The sequence below is a fragment of the Haemorhous mexicanus genome, chromosome 2 (assembly GCF_027477595.1).
Source record: "Haemorhous mexicanus isolate bHaeMex1 chromosome 2, bHaeMex1.pri, whole genome shotgun sequence".
In the NCBI taxonomy this organism is placed as follows: domain Eukaryota; kingdom Metazoa; phylum Chordata; class Aves; order Passeriformes; family Fringillidae; genus Haemorhous; species Haemorhous mexicanus.
In genome coordinates, this window is record NC_082342.1 from 273,761 (window position 1) to 289,529 (window position 15,769).

The window sequence follows — 15,769 nt, forward strand, 5'->3', positions numbered from 1 at the left end:
TCGGCCGATCCGAGCCGAGTTCAACTGAGCTGGGCCGAGCTCAGCCGAACGCAGCGAGCGGCACCGAGTTCAGCTCAACCGAGCCGAGCTCGGCCGAACGCAGCCGCCTGCTCTCGTGCCGCTAATTAGCGCGAGTGCGGTCACAGCCTAATGAGCTCCTGTGCTACCCCGCGCTCCCGGTCGTGTCCGTGCGACGGCCGGGCCGCCCGCGGGACAAGACCGCAGGAGAGCCCCGAGCTGGGCGAGTTTAACGTGAGGGGCGCCGCTTTCCCGCCCTCAGCCAGCCGAACCGAAGCGAGCTGCGCCGAACACACAGGGAGGCTCCGAGTTCGGCCGAACCGAGCCGAGTTGCTCCGAACGGAGCGAGCGGTTCCGAGCTTCCCCGAACGGAACCGTGTTTAGCCCAACTCAGCCGAATCTAGACGAGCTCGGCTGAACCGCCTCTAACCGAATTCGGCCGAACCCAGCCGAGCTCGGCCGAACTGAAATTCTCTGAACTTGTATTTCCCGATGTGTAAAGGACCCTGCTGTGTTGCAACACATGAGCAACAACAGCAGCAAAAGCTCCCCCTGAGGTTAATTTACCCCCGTGGAGCCAACCAACATCACAAAAGGCAAAGACACTGACAGTAAGTAGGCAATATTGTTTACTGTTTTCTTCCACCACTCCTTGGTGGCTTTCTTTAAAAAAAACATCACTGACGCCTTGAGCACGTCCCGCAGCATTCCCAGACTTCAAACCGCGGGGATCGCACAGTGATTCCAACACATATCCCTGGCGAGCGCTCCGTCCTGGCACCAGGATCCGCCCCGGGCGCTCTCGTGCCCGTCAATTAGCGCGAGCGCAGTCACTGCCTAATGAGCTCCTGCCCGAGCCAGCGCTGCCGTTCGTGGTCGTGCTGAAAGGAATGACAAAAGGTGTCTTTACAAACAAACTGTGGGGCTGCTGGTAGACAAACCCCGACACTGACAGGTGAAAGAAGTGATTAAGGGAACCGTAAATTCCAGAGGAATTCCGCTAATTGACAGAGAGTGCTGCCCGCCCAAGCCCTTGCCGAGTTCCTGGACTTGAAGAAAAAGAACACAGACACAAAGAAGAAGGCGGGGTTGCACATCAGAGGGCGGTCTGTATCAGGCGATTTGGGAAGTTTGTACCTCTCAATTACCTCAGCCGATGGGAAGACAGAGGAAAATGTGTCCGAGAAATTAGGATAAAAAGGAGGCTGCATCCTGCAGCAACACGAGAGACCCCATGGGAAATGCCCATGGCCTCTCCCTTCATCCAAAGAAAGTTACAGGACTCCAGTGTCTCCTTTTGGATATAAACCTATGGTGTTTTGAATTAACTTTGGTGACAGTGCGACAGCTCGGCCGACCGCGGGACACGGCAGCAGGAGAGCCCCCGAGTCTAACGTGAGGCGGCGCCGCTTTCCCGCCCTCAGGGAGCCGAGCCCCGAGCCGAGTTCGGCCGAACCGAGCCGAGTTGCTCCGAACGGAACCGAGCTCAGCCGAAGCGAGCCGAGTCCAGCCCAACCGAGCTGAGTAATTCAAAAAGCAGAAACAAAGCCCCAAAGTCTCAGCAGCAGGTCTGGCACAGGGAGGCAGGTTTGGAATTTTCTTTGCCATGCTGCACGTGCATTCAAAACATCGTTCCTCTTTGTTTGACAGAAGCAAGACAAGAAAAAATAATTCTTACCAAAAGAGGATGTTTTCTTTCCTTCCTATCTAGCAGCCAAATACCACCAGCTAGCTATCCATATCTTAAAATCAGCTGGAGAACTTGCATCCCAGAGCCCTGGGGACTGTCTGAGGAGAGCTCTGGCCAGCTCTGTTCATTGTTAAGCAGCCCTGGAAGAGCCGAGAGGCTGGAGGAGGCTGGAAGAGTCCCAGTGTCCCAGTACTCAAAGAGACCCACCTGGTCAGGCCAGGTCGCTCTTAGGCAGGGCTGAGACTGACCTCAGCCCAGGCACAACCACAGAACTAAAGCTGAGATAAGATACACCTGAAAAAGCCTCTCATGCTGGATGTTAATGCACATAATTGAAGCAAATGTTAATGTTCTGCATCTCAGCAGTGTGATCATCAGCTGCCTTGGCAGGCAGATGGGTTTGGAATCAGCGGTCCCTTCCGTCTTATTTCTGTGGGATGATGCAGTGCAGACAAAAGGGACTGGGACATGGTTCCCCCCCTGCAGGGCTTGTACAGGCATCAGCCTTCCCCACTCTGCCAAACCCACCCACCAAAACTGGCACCACATCACTGGGGACTGCAGGGAAGTGTGTGCTGCAATCGGATCGTGGATTCCATCCAGGAGCGCTCCGTGTCTCAGGATTCAGCTGTGGCACAGGCCTTTCGGGGGTCACTTGGCAGTGACCTGTTTCTGTGTGGATGTGCAGGTAAGATCCAGGGGCTGACTCTGCTCTGGAGGGCGCCGGGCCCTTGCCAAGAGAGTTCACCCTTGGTGTTACCCACTGGGGGAGGAGAGGGGTGTCCTGCACAGCCAAAATTGTATCTACACTGCATCAAAGGAGGTGGGGGGGATTCTGCCCCTCTCCCCCACTCAGGTGAGACCCCACCTGCAGAGCTGCCCCAGCCCTGGGGTCCAGCACAAGAAATCTGTGGAGCTGATGGAACAAGTGCAGAGGAGGCCCCAGAGCTGCTGCAGGGCTGGAGCCAGGCTGGGAGAGCTGGGGGTGCTCACCTGGAGAGGAGAAGGCTCCAGGGAGAGCTCAGAGCCCTGGCAGGGCCTGAAGGGGCTCCAGGAGAGCTGGAGAGGGACTGGGGACAAGGCATGGAGGGACAGGACACAGGGAATGGCTCCCATGCCAGAGAGCAGGGATGGATGGGATTTTGGGAATGAGGAATTGTTCCCTGGCAGGGTGCCCAGAGCAGCTGCCTCCTCTCAGCAGGATGTGGGTGAGCTGGAGAGCACAGGGGCCCTGGTGTCCCTGGGCTGGCAGAGATGGATGAGCACAAGGGATGAAGGTGAAAGCTCTCCAGCCTTGAGCGGTGACGCGAGCGGGCGTTTGCTGCGTGAGTGTGTCGGGATTATCAGCAGAGAAGGGACGTGAGGTTTCCTTACAGGCCCTGGGTGATTGTCATGCCAAGGGCACGGGGTGGGTGACACAGCAGAGGGGGTGACAGGGCAGGGGGTGCAGGTTTACCCTAGTGGCTTCTTTCCAGCACCACACTGGGCTTCGGTGCTGGAATTAGGGGGAGTGGAATTGAAGTGGGGCTTAGGAAATAAACAGAACTCGACCCAAGAGGGAAAGTTTTGTGTGTGACTGGGTTTAATAGTTTCTTCAGTCCTAAAATTGTCAAGCCTAGGAAAATGATAACAGGGGATGGTTTCAAAGCCTAAACAAATCTTACTGAATGCTGTTTTTCATTAATGATTTCTGGGCACTCCAGAAAACATTTCTAGACTTGTCTTGTTAACAATGGCCACTTGATGGCCAAAATGGAATACATGAAGGATAAAGATGTGTATTTTTTAGCCAAGTATTTTGCTCAGTAACACGATGAAAAAGTAAAAAACTTTAAAAACCAATACTTTGTTTAAGTCTTGCAAACACTCTGAGATTTTCATGTACACAGACTTCTCCTGCCAGTTTTTTAGGAACAGTAAATTTTTGCTAACATGCCTCTGTTACCCTGCAATTTCATGTCTGTTTCCTTGTCTGTTGTGTTGCTAGTCTGCCTCCTGCTTTGTGGGTTATTTGGGAAAACTGCCCTTTTTTTTAATTGTTTTTGTTACCTTTTGTGAGCATGCCAAAGGCCCTAGGGTGCCAATAAATGAGAATATTAGTGCTCCTTCTGACTGCTGTTTCCCTCTGCTTGCTTGTGACCTAATCCTGAATCTCTGCCCAGCCTGCTGAGCTGAATTTTCCTGATCAGAAAAGGAGGAGCAGTGTGTCAAGAGACCCTCCAGCCAAATACTGACAGGAAAAGTTTCACCTCTGTGCAGTTACAAACGTTCTGTGTCACGGCTGGATGACTCGGGCAGTGAATGTTTCCCACAGGTTATTTTTTCACACCAGTATCTACTTGCTTTATCTCTGATTATTCTTACTTTATCTCTGTTTCTACTCACTTGGCTGGTGTTGATCCAGAGCAGGACATGCACAGCAGAATCAGGAAAAGGAACGTCACGAAGGCGGCGAGGCCGACCCAGAAGGCGATGACGATGGAGTCTGTGGGCACAGCAGGGGATTCTGTCACTTTGCAGAAGTAAAACACAGCAAGGTGATTTACCCTCTCTACTACAGGTATGTCATCTGACTCATTTCTCCTTTCAGAGAGAGGGGTCTAAGTGCCAATTTGTTAAAGGTCTTGGGAGCCTCCTGACAGTGGGGTGAAAGAGGGGCTGGGAAAAGCCTCTGGAGTGTCCTGGTGACCAGACCTGTGCAGATAACAGAACGTGGGTCCTGTTACACAACCACAGTGCAGGAAGCCTGAGTGGTCACTGCCTAATCCTGCAGGGTCTTCAAGGAGAGGCCCTCAGGGAGGGAATTCCAGCCTTGAAAGCGCTTTATACCAGGAGAAATAGCAAGGGGGGTTTGTGGCACAGTGCCTGTGCCCCTCCCAGCACATCAGGGCAGTGGAACAGAGGGTGCCCCTTGCCCTGCTCAGCTGCAGCCTCCGCGGAGGAGCACAAGATGCTGCTTTGCCAGGAGCAAATGGTTTATCTGAGGAACAAGAGGGCTGCCAGTGCCCAAGTGTGCCCACAGTGGGAGGGTGAGGTGGCTGGGGGAGCAGAGGGAGCTGCTCTTTCATGCAGGCTCCAGTGCTGTGCCAGTTCTATTGCCTGAGCCTTGGGCTCTCTGAGAATCTGCTCCTGCCCCCACGGCACTAAGAGCCTGAGTGAGAGATGTGGGACTCCAGGCAGCTCTCCAAAATGCAGTTTATTGTATACAAAATGCAGTTTATTCCATCCAAGGTGTTACAGCAGTCCAGGGTGATGGGCAACAGAGCCTGTGCCTACAGCTGTCAGCTCCAGCTGCAGGCAGGCCTGGAGACCCTTTGGTTTTGGTTACAATGCATTATATACTTTCTTTGCTAAGCACCTTCATACAGTAGAACCAATCTACACCTTAACTACTGTCTATAGCCTATCATAACTACTCTCATTACCATATTCGTGGTACTGCTCTCCAATCACTAAAAGTCAGTGCATTACAGTTTAAGCTAGAAGTTGTTTTTCAGTTTTCTTGCAGTGGAAATATTTAAGACCCTTTTTCTCCTTGCCACATTTGCTGACTGTGCTATCTTCCTGCTTGGTAAAAACATCTTCTTGTTTGGGGAGGGTTTATCCTTTTCTCTAAGCCATAAAACCCCTTCTAACTAACACACCCTCTGCCTCCTTGGTTATCCAGCAAGACTGGCTCAGCAATTCTTTTCTTCTATATCAAAACTTGCTTCCATCTCTATTCCTTCTTCAGATTCTACATTTTAAACTCTTTCTGCTAAGCACACATATCTGTGAGACTTCCTTGTCAAACTTTCATCCTTCCCAACAGAGCACCTTTGGTCTGTGTTCCACAAATGCTCCCTCCTGGGGCCACTGTGCTGCTGGTGCTGGTGGCCTTGGGAAGTCTGGGTGCCCTGCCCTGGATTCACAGCAGATGAGGTGGAAAAAGAAGGGTCACTGACTCAGAGACAAATATTGACCGAGATAAAATAAATCTTCCCTCTGAAAGTACAGAAAACATTGTGTTCTTTGAAACAGGTCTGGTATGCTTGATTGAGTGTTTCTTTGTGAAAAAGTTCAGTATGTGTTGGCATCAAAGCCAAAGGGAGATCAAGGGAATTAGTCCAGCTCCTTTTAAACCCAAAACTAGAGCTGGCCCAGCTCTACCCTTATCAGAATCCTGAGTTTTGGCTGGGCTACTGAGAAATATCAGTGGGGAGGGGCAGCCTATTTTATTCTTCCTTTGCCCAGGGACATTTTGAGAAGCCCAAAGTTTTGAAGTGTTCCACACCACTGGGACAGAAATTATGAGTTTGGATTTGTAGGATTCCCTGTCAGAGCTATTTTGGCTTCATCTTTTAAAAACAGTTTTACTAGATTTCATGGAATTCACTGAAGCTAAATAAATTGGCTCCAGGGCTTAGGTGGAGCTTGAAACAAAATTTCCTGGTTTTAAATTCTGCAATTAGTTGTTGTTTGTTTGCTTTTGTTTGTTTGTTTGGGGGTTTTTGTTGTTTTGTTTTTTAACTGGAATAATGTATTTTCCTATTTTACCAAGCTATAAAAAGCTTTCCTGTTGCTAAATTTTACCATCACTTTTTGTGCATGTGTGTGTGCATGCTTTTAAATTGCCTATTAGATCACGGGCCAATGAAGATTTTTCATTATTTTTGTACAAAATTGAGAGAGATGCACAACACTACAAATAGAAAGCAAGACCATGGCTTTTTATCTGGGTTTAGATTCATTTTTACAAGACAAATTCAGTCTCAACAAGTTTCAGGGACCAGCCATGTAACAGAGGAAAAGAAGTGCAGAGATTCAGGTCTCTGTTTCACATTGAAAGAATAAAAAACCCCTAGGAGGCAAAACTGAGAGCACATAAGGCCAATAATCCCAGCAGCAGCTTCTCGAGGTATAGGAATGTAAATATTGTGCAAGGACAGACAAAGTATATTCATTGCTTGACTGGTACTTTTACTCAAAACAGTGAAAAATCCCAAGCAGCTGTGGAATTGTTTCTCTTGGTGTTCTCATTAGAACTTGTAACCCGCTGTTCTCCCACTGGTATTTGGAGGGGGAAGGATAATAGCAGCAAGAGGATGCACTCTCTGTTCCTCCTGGGCTGCTGACATGGAAAAATGTCTATTTTCATCTTCACAGAATATAGAAATGCCTGAAAGGTGGCAGACTTCTCTACTTCTTTCAGGGGTGGGGGGCAGAACAAGTGGGACTAAAAAGTCATTACAAGACCATTTTACCCTGCTTTTTAATGGAAATAAGGCTGATGAGGTCACTCATAAGCACATATGGGGTAATTTCCTCCACAAAACTGTCAACAAATTTAAATTCAATTTAACAGAGGGCGAGCATCCTGTCTCAGAAGCACAGTTTCTACAAGGACACAGGCAGCTGAGGAAAAATGCCCTATGAATTGCCAGGGAGGGAAGTGCTGTAACACAAATGCCACCTCTGCTGTGCACCAGGTGACCCAAGTGGTAGAAAAATGTTATTAAGGAGAAAACAGGGGAAAGGTTTACTCCTGGGTTTGGGGTTTTGCTATGCCAGCCACATGCCAGAGACTTACATCTAGCTTAGCTCAGCAGTTTGGGGTTTTCCTAGTGAAATTAGGGAGTAATCATCTGCCCTAACTTTAAAATTAAGAGAATTAGATGAGCTGCTCCTGGTCCCAGCAGCACCAAATGTTGCTCTATATTAGAGAGAAGATCTTTTGTGGATATTCACAGCACTTTCTTTAAGGTGTGGTGCTCTGAGTTTGGGGGCAATAAACCCTCGGCTGATCTGAATGCACAGAAAAGCTTTTCTAGAGGAAGTTTCTGCTCCTTTTTCCTACTGCTGTCCAAGCAAGCGAAGGACAAGCATCTCCTAACACGGAATTCAACCTTCACCATCAGAAAGGCAGCTTCTTGCATTGGTAGTGAGAGAGACATGAAGATATTCTGAAAGGCCATCACATTTTTCTGGAATATATGATAATTGCACTGTAATAACCTTGGGAAAAACAATTTCAGTCTCTGAATCCACATCTGAACAGTTTCAGCCATCTTCAGGGATGGGAGGGAAGGTCAAAGAATATGTTTGCAGTTATTGTTCCTGGCTAGTGGAAACACACATTTCCTTTAGTAAAAGTCTGAAGGCTTACCAGTTGCAATGTCAGCCTTGTCCCAAGACGAGAACACAAGTGTTTTTATGAAAACCTCTGCTCCTTCAGTGAACTTCAGTGACAGTAGCACACGGGTAACTAGCACCCCACACTACAGATTCACAAGTCAACACATTTCCCCTTAGCAAATGACTCAAAAAAAAAAATCTGTCCTTAAGAATTAGTGTCAGCAGTCTTATAGCTTCAGATACTGTAAGATAAAGCCCAGAGTGTTTGTTAGTAATTATCCAGCCCGAAGGCAAACACCCATTCACACAAACCAGGCACTGCCATGGACTCTATTGCAAGGAAACAAAACCAGGTCAGTGAGACAAGCTACACAACATTTTCCCCCTGCTAGATTAGCACCTACCACTCCACAATACTTACATTTATTAACCTTCAACTTGCTTCCATCTACTGGAATTGGATCTATGTAATCCCAGTAATATTCGTAAGACCAGAAGTACTCGGAGGAGTTTGTCCTGTTGGCCATGTCAGTGGTGCCTTTTGAGCCAGCCCAGAACTCCGACCCAGTGCTTTGCTTCATTGTGCTTCATTGCCCTCAGGAAGAGAATTGCACAACTGGTGCCTGTGCCAATCGCCCTGGGGTCCCGCCGCTCAAGGACTGAAAACATCCCGCGGCAGTGAGCCTCAATGTATGGCAGAGACCTGAGAGCAGCCCTGAAAATGCAATCCTCGCTTCTCCCGGACAACGACTCCTGTTATTCCTCAGGATGTTTTAAACTGAGACGGGTGCCCTGTAACCGAGGGACAGCGTGGACAGCAGCCAGCTGGATCACAGGCCCTTCTCTCAGAGCAGTGCTCTGTCCTGGGAGCTCCTGAGCACGGCCAGGCTGGAAAACATTCCCGAATGTGTCTGATGGAAAGGGCTGGGTCTGCAGGGGACACCAGGAGTGGCCGAGGGCCTGTTCAGCCTGGAGGAGGCCGAGGTCAGAGCTCACCGGGGCTGCGGCTCCTGCCGAGGGGCAGCTCCGGCCTCTGCTCCCTGTGGCCGGGGACAGCGCCCAGGGAACGGCTGGAGCTGTGTCTGGAGGGGTTTGGGTTGGATTTTAGGGAAAGGTTCTTCCCTCAGAGGGTGCTGGGCACTGCCCAGGCTCCCCAGGGCATGGGCACGGCCCCACAGAGCTCCAGGAACGTTTGCAGAGCTCTCCAGGGATGCCCAGGGTGGGATTGCTGGGGTGTCTGTGCAGGGACAGGAGAGGGACTGGATGGTCCTTGTGGGGCCCTTCCAGCTCGGGAGGTTCTCTGAATTAGCAGTGACTTGATAAAATGTTTCATGTTCTGGAATAACCACATCTTTTCCTCTGGTTCCACGACCTTTCAAGGTCTAAACGCCGCACGGGCGGTGCGGAGGCGGCTCCGGGAGCAGTTCCGGGGCAAGCCCCGGCGGGCGGGCACGGCGGGGCCGTTCCCGGGAGCGGTTCCGGGGCCACGTCCGGTGTCACTGCCGCTTCCTCGGCGGGCGATTCGAAGGCGATGTTGAGGGCCGCGGCCGGTGCCTGGGCGGGCGGCCCGGGGCTGGTCCCCGGAGCAGTTCCGGGGCAGGCTCGGCGGGCGGGCGGGCACGGCGGGGCCGGCCCCGGCAGCAGTTCCGGGGCAATGTCCGCTTCCTCGGCGGGCGATTCGAAGGCGATGCTGGGCGCCGCGGCCGACGCCTCGGCGGGCGAGCAGGACCCTCTGTCGCTGTGCCCGGCGCTGGAGCACTCGCTGTCGCTCCTGGAGCCGGGCGCCGGCCGGGCGCAGCGGCAGCCGGCGGACGAGGCGCCCATGCCCATGGTGTTCCTGTGCGCCGGCTGCCGGCGGCCCGTGGGCGACACGTCGAGCTGGGTGTCCAACGACGAGGACAGCGGCTGCATCCTGCTGCGCAGTGAGTGCCGGCCCCGCCGCCCGCGCCCCCCCCTCACGGCCGCCATCCCTCCCTCCTTCCCTCCCTCCTCCCGCTGCAGGTGCGGCCGCCAGCGTCGCCGTGGATCCGGAGCGGAAGATCTCCAACCTGCCGGGCGAGTGCGGATGGTGAGGGCCGGCCGTGGCTGGGCACAGCCCCGGGGCGGTCGGGGGTTGCCGGGGAAGGCGCTGGGCACAGCCCCGGGGCGGTCGGGGGTTGCCGGGGAAGGCGCTGGGCACAGCCCCGGGGCGGTCGGGGGTTGCCGGGGAAGGCGCTGGGCACAGCCCCGGGGCGGTCGGGGGTTGCCGGGGAAGGCCCGGTAGAGGGCCCGGAGTGCTGGTGTGGCCCTGAGAGCCCCTGGAACACTGATTTGTGTGGTGTGTACTTTGTGGCCTAAGGCAGAGGGATTTCTTACAAGGACAGGTAGTGGTGGACAAGGGGAATGGCTTTAGGATGAACGAAGGCAGGTTTAGATTAAATATCAGGAGGACGTTTTTCCCTGTGAGGGTAGACAGGCCCTGGAACAGCTGTGGCTGCCCCTGGATCCTTGGAATCTCCAAGGCCAGGCTTGGAGCAGCCTGGGACAGTGGGAGGTGTCCCACCCATGGCAGGGCTGGGATGGGACGAGCTTTAAGGTCCCTACCACAATTTAGGGATTCTGATGGTCTTGCTGAGGTCAGTCAGCCTGAGGAGCTGCTGCAAATTCAGGCTGAAAGATAACTGCTCATAATTTACACGGTGTAAAGCAGGAATGAGTGCTTAAACAAATTATAATGCATGATTTTTTTTTTTTTAAGGAAGGGATGGGGTGAGGTGCTTCCTTTTATTTTGTCCTGAATCAATGTTATTTCTACCTTCCAGCTTAGTAGAAACCTTATTCTGCTCTGGCTGCTCAAAGACACTTGGCAGCATCTACAGGTGCACCTCAAGGAGCCTCGACTACAAGAGAGATTTGTTCTGTTTCACTATTGACTCCGTTGAAAGGTAAATACAGAATGTTGATGGGTCAGCCTGCCAGCTTCACTCACCAGGCATTGCACCGAGGGTTCTCCTGTTGTATCTCTGGGAAATCTAGAGGTAGTTTTTTCTGCTGCTTTGTCCCAGAGTGGTTTTCTGTATGGCTGCTGTTGGCATCAGAGTGCTTAGTTCTGAGGAACATCATCTGTGTAAGGCAAATCCCAGGGGAAAAAAAACTCTAAAACAGCCAGGTCTGCCTTTTGTATGAGAAATTGCATTCCTGCCAAGAAAATACCACCAGGTCCAGGGCACGGGAGGGTTCCTTCTCATTTTCTCAGAAGAGTACACAAACCTGTCTGGAGCCCCTTAGGGGTCAGCCCCTCTGTCCTTGCTAAGGTGGGCAAGGGCAAATCTGACAACTGAGTATGTTCTTGAGACTCTCACTCAGCTGTCTTGAAATCTGTCTAGAAAATTGGTTTATAGCACTTAAAAGTGGTCTTAAGGTGTTCTTCAGTAACTATATAGTGAATCAAGGCTTTGTGCCAGAGGTCTTTTATGCAAGCATTGTTCTAATGGACAGTGTTCACCTGAACTAGTTTTAATGTCTCTGTTTTTTTTCTGAAGTTCCCATTCATTTTGCTGTATTGCTGTGGAGGTTCACAGTGGAACATCCACAGCTCGTGCTCTGGACAGTGCTTTTGGGTTTCTTCTTAATTCCACAGCTGTGATACCTTATTTTTTGGCAGTAAAATTCTCTAAAGCGCTGACTTGGCTGCAGAATGGCACTTCTCTTGGAGAGTAATGCTGCTTCTCCCATCCAGCCCTGCACTGTTCTCGGTGTCTGTGCAATTTTTCACTGCTTCCTGCAGTCCCAGAATCCATGGCTATCTCTCCGGGTTCTGGAGGAGCGCTGTGTTTGGATTTTTGGCTTCAGAGGGGGAGTCTGTGCATGATCTGAACTGTGGCATCTCAGCTATATTCTAGGAACCACGGGAAAGCAAGCTGTCATCCATGAGGAACCACTTACTCTTGAAACTCAAGCTGTCTTGCAAGAGGTGCTGGAAAAGGTGAGATTTAACCTTATAATTAATAATTTGTTTAATTCACCTCTGTGAAACCTTAATATGCTTCAACAGTTTCTGCAGAGCAGCTTATTTCACCCAGAGTAATTCAGTGCATTGTGGCATGTACTGGTCTGCTTCCTGTCATTGGTATCTTGTGTTATGCAAGATTTTCAGTAACTTTTCCTTCAATTTTCAAGGTAATTAGCATTTTCTGTTTATCAAGCACAGCATTAGGTTCCTATTTATGTCTCAGGAATTTGATATGTTGTTTCTAGTTAGTTCTGATTCACTTCTCCAGATCTTCACTTAACTTTTAGTCATGTTTCTTCTGCCTTCTGTGCAAATGGACTTAATGCTTTTGCTGTAGCTTTGCATTGAAATATAGCATCATAAATCAAGGTGATGTTTTGCTCTACTAAAATCTGGTGACTGCAGGTGGGAAGAGCTGGGAGCAAATAGTGTTAAGGAAGCTGACTGTGGAAACTGGAGGCTGTCCAGCAGAAGCTGAGTGTGTGGCTGTGACACCAAGGCTGGAAAAAGTGGACAGTGAATGTTAGAGTTGGGTGAGCTTTCACAGGATGAAAGTAGCAGGGAAAGAGTCAGATGAAGAGAAATGGTGATGTGAGATGAGATTTGAGGTCTTTCTGACATCCAGCCATGCTCTTTGTGTGTGTGTAACCCGGCACCTGGTCGTTTTGCAGGTGGACATGCTGTTCAAGGCTCTGGAGACAAGAGTGAGCACTGTGGAGTCGCGTGTGGCTGCTCTGCAAAGGCAGGTCTGACAGGAGAACCTGCTGAGCTGCAGGAAGAGGGTGGAGGTGAAGGTTGCCCCGTGATCCTCTGGGATCTCTGGGAACTTTGCAAAGACTGTGGAGGCGCTTGAAGCCATGGGTGGCCTGTGTGGTGGGGGAGCAGTGCTGACCAAGGCTGTGTCCCAGCCAAGGAGTTCCTCTTATGTCCCTGAAGAGGAAACCCCCGGGGTTTTTTTCCTTAATAAACACTTCTGATCAGACAATCTGTAGACTGCTGGATTAATGTGAATACTTACTTAAACTTTTGTCTCTGAAAGAAAAACATTGATCTCCTGATTTCCCTGCTATTCAGTATCTACTGAACTGGGTGTGCATTTTCCTCAGCTAATGAAAAGCCTCCCTGTGGTTCTCTAATTTCCAAAGGAACAGCATTAAGTTTTTCTTGTCTCCATAACTTTAGCTTGACTCATGCTCCAAGACATGACTCAATAACTATATGTGGTGAATTGTTAGTTTGGTAGGGTTTTTTTGCACGTTCAGGGCTAAAATGTGATGTAAGAAAAGGCTTTTTTTGCAGCATTAGATTTTTCCAGCATTGCAGCTTTTCAAACTTTCCAAGTCACCTCATTCCTATTTAAACTCTCTTGAAATATGCTTAATATGGTTTTTTTTCATTGTTATTGTTGGGGATTTTTTTTTTTTAATTTTTTTTTTTTTTGCCTGGCTTAGGAAAATTTAACAGATCTCCCTTTTTTTTCTCCAGTAGAGTGTAGTGTTATCTTCTTAATTCAAAAAACATTTGCTGTATGGAAAAACCATCTTGCCTTGTGAAAGTACAGGTAGGAGCTATTTTAATGGCCAGTGCCACAGTGCCCTGTACCACAGAGATTCCCAGGAAGTGGGGAGCCCTCTGCCAGGCAGACACACCTGGCCAGGTTCCTGTGGATGCTGCTGCTGTACCCGGCTGATGAGGTGAAAACCAGCTCAGCTTTACTGCCAAAATAAAACCCATCAGTTTTCTTAGGAGTCCCAGCAAACTGGTCCTAAAGGCTTTGTCACTCAGTCTCTGCTTCCATTGGTTTGGAGGGGTTGGATCCCAGTTGTTCACACCAGGAGTGCCCCTCCATCCTTTTTCCCCTACTTTTCTGTTCCAGTTGTGGGAAACTTGGGTTTTGGTTTTTAAAAAACCCACAGGAGGGAAGATCATTACTTGTGCTTCCACCGCCAGGTGTGAGAAGATATGGTCACATCCTAGGAGCCTGATTTTGGAATGTTTTATGGAATTAGCTCAGCAGCTTTTACTTCTGGGGTTCCTGTAGTTTGTCCATGGCAGGTCCAGCCTGTGCTGCAACTTGGAGCCCTCATTCCACAGGGAAGTGAACCTTTGGGGAAGTTCCTACAGCTCTGCATAGTGCTTTATGAATTGTGATGATTTTCTGGAAGGAGGCTGTCCGTTCTGACCCCTTTTCTTCCCTCTCCCTGCAGACTGTATGTGCTGGAAGGCTGAGGTGAGACCAGGATCCGTAAAATCCCTGACGCCCTGTGCCTTCCTGAGGCTGAAGCCACATTTGCTGTCCATGACCACAGAGTGGAAGATGATAAAGACTGAAAACTTTGGGTTTTCCTCCTGAATCCCAAGATTCTCTCTGCAGCTGTACCCTGTTTATATCTTAAAAGAGTTTCTGGGCTTATAAAGTTTTTTACATTTTGCAATATTTATCTACAACTCAATTAAAAAGAGTCATACTGTATCAATGTGGTGTTAATTTAAGTTGGTTAATTAAAGCAAATTGTTGATAAGGGGTTTGAGCATCCCTTAGTTGGAGCTGGCAGCTCTTATTTAATTTCTCTTCATTCCTTTAATTTCTTTCAATTATTTCTTAAGCAGTTACTTCAGTTAGGATATACAGTAAGGACAGCAGCATTTCTGCCCTGCTGGATTGGGAAATCCAAGCCCAGTTCCTTGGAGAGACTGAGGGGATGGGTTTTGACAGGGGGAATTTGGTGAGGAATAAAGAGGAGAGGTCCCACAAAAAGTGGCTAAGGCCAGTTCTGCTGGCTCTGGGTGCTCCTACCCCAAAAAATCATCCTGGTTAAGGGGACCTTGAGGAAGCAAGGGGCCCTGTGCCAGGGGTCCTGTGCTGATTCCACCCAGAGATGCTGGGCACTGCCAGACTTTTGGGTCACGGTTACTGAGAGGCTCCACTGCCTGGTCCAGAGAGTTTTCCCATTTTTTCCTGTCGTGCTTAGCACCTGCCAAGTCATTACAGGCACACAGGTTGAAAATCCTCAGTTGGAATCACAGATGATCACACAGAAGCCCAGCCAGCATTTGTTCTTGATTTTGGTTGGGTGAATCCTGAGCAGTGTGCACAGGTCATGCCATTCGTGGGGGCAGAAAAAGGAGATTAAGCTCCTTTTATTTCAAGCAGTTATTAAAAAAGATTTATAACTCTTTAAACACAACACCCTTTAATTACCATAATGTTTCTTCCATGATTTTAACTAATTCTCAGTATATTTTATAAAACTTAAATAGCACCTCTTCCTTAACAGACTCACAAAAGATTAGACAGAAAGTCCTAATACCAGTCTCAGGCTTACACCCTCCCCCTAACCAAACAAAAAATCAAACTAATGTACCAAAAGTAGTCCTTATTAACATTAAAAATAAAACTCGACCATGTAAAAAAAAAACCCCAAATTTATTTCCTCCAAACACCAAATACTCTTCACATTCTAAATCAAAAACTCTTTAAAAAGTAAAAAAACCCATAAAAATATACTCCAAATATAAAAAACCTAAACATATAAGTAAATATTACTCAAAGCCCACAAAAAATATAAAACAATCTAATCAATATCCTAAATACAAAAAAACCCCACTATTCAAATCAGTACCTTTCTAAATGTAACATAAATAAAAATATTTGACCAAGAAACATATCTCCCAATAAATAAAACCATAGTGTAAAGATTTAGGTAATAATAATAATTACTCAACAATCTAAAGTTTCTCCAAAACCAAAATACTTTAAAAACCTCAATATTTATAAATAGTAACCTTCAATAAGTCAAGTATTAATATAATCATCCAAAATTAAATTTCACTACATTTAAGTCTAAATATTCTTAAATTTCATTTTATCACTTAAGTGTTCTATTAAAATTTGATTTATTATTCCTTACTATCAGAATTCATTCTAAATTTAAATGTTATTTAATATAACTTCT

The 15,769-nt window shown here is 48.6% G+C and overlaps 2 protein-coding genes across 3 annotated transcripts; one reads left to right on the forward strand and one right to left on the reverse strand.

The window, feature by feature from the left end:
• Positions 1–629: 629 nt before the first annotated feature.
• On the reverse strand, positions 630–8,426 carry MRAP (melanocortin 2 receptor accessory protein). Its single transcript, XM_059870620.1, has 3 exons — positions 8,244–8,426; positions 4,094–4,193; positions 630–899 (listed from the first exon to the last, which is right to left on the reverse strand). The coding sequence occupies exons 1-3, from the start codon at positions 8,401–8,403 to the stop codon at positions 830–832; spliced, it is 330 nt and encodes a 109-aa protein (XP_059726603.1). The 5' UTR covers positions 8,404–8,426; the 3' UTR covers positions 630–829.
• Positions 8,427–9,308: 882 nt separating this feature from the next.
• On the forward strand, positions 9,309–14,286 carry MIS18A (MIS18 kinetochore protein A). Of its 2 annotated transcripts, none has more exons than XM_059870597.1 (6): positions 9,309–9,744; positions 9,824–9,890; positions 10,624–10,746; positions 11,693–11,786; positions 12,485–12,559; positions 14,021–14,286. In XM_059870597.1, exons 1-6 carry the CDS (start codon positions 9,354–9,356, stop codon positions 14,045–14,047), a joined length of 777 nt encoding a protein of 258 aa, XP_059726580.1. In that variant the 5' UTR covers positions 9,309–9,353; the 3' UTR covers positions 14,048–14,286. The 2 variants fall into 2 exon arrangements, with proteins under 2 accessions (XP_059726580.1, XP_059726591.1); XM_059870608.1 differs by having other exon boundaries at positions 12,485–12,555.
• The last annotated feature ends 1,483 nt before the right edge of the window (positions 14,287–15,769 follow it).

Coding starts and splice junctions, on each gene's coding strand:
- MRAP (XM_059870620.1), bottom strand. CDS start 8,403: ATGAAGCAAAGCACTGGGTCGGAGTTCTGGGCTGGCTCAAAAGGCACC. Junction 4,194..8,243: donor CAAGTTGAAGGTTAATAAAT/GTAAGTATTGTG, acceptor CTGTGCCCACAG/ACTCCATCGTCATCGCCTTC. Junction 900..4,093: donor TCTGGATCAACACCAGCCAA/GTGAGTAGAAAC, acceptor CATTCCTTTCAG/CACGACCACGAACGGCAGCG.
- MIS18A (XM_059870597.1), top strand. CDS start 9,354: ATGTTGAGGGCCGCGGCCGGTGCCTGGGCGGGCGGCCCGGGGCTGGTC. Junction 9,891..10,623: donor CTGCCGGGCGAGTGCGGATG/GTGAGGGCCGGC, acceptor TCTACCTTCCAG/CTTAGTAGAAACCTTATTCT. Junction 11,787..12,484: donor TGCAAGAGGTGCTGGAAAAG/GTGAGATTTAAC, acceptor GTCGTTTTGCAG/GTGGACATGCTGTTCAAGGC.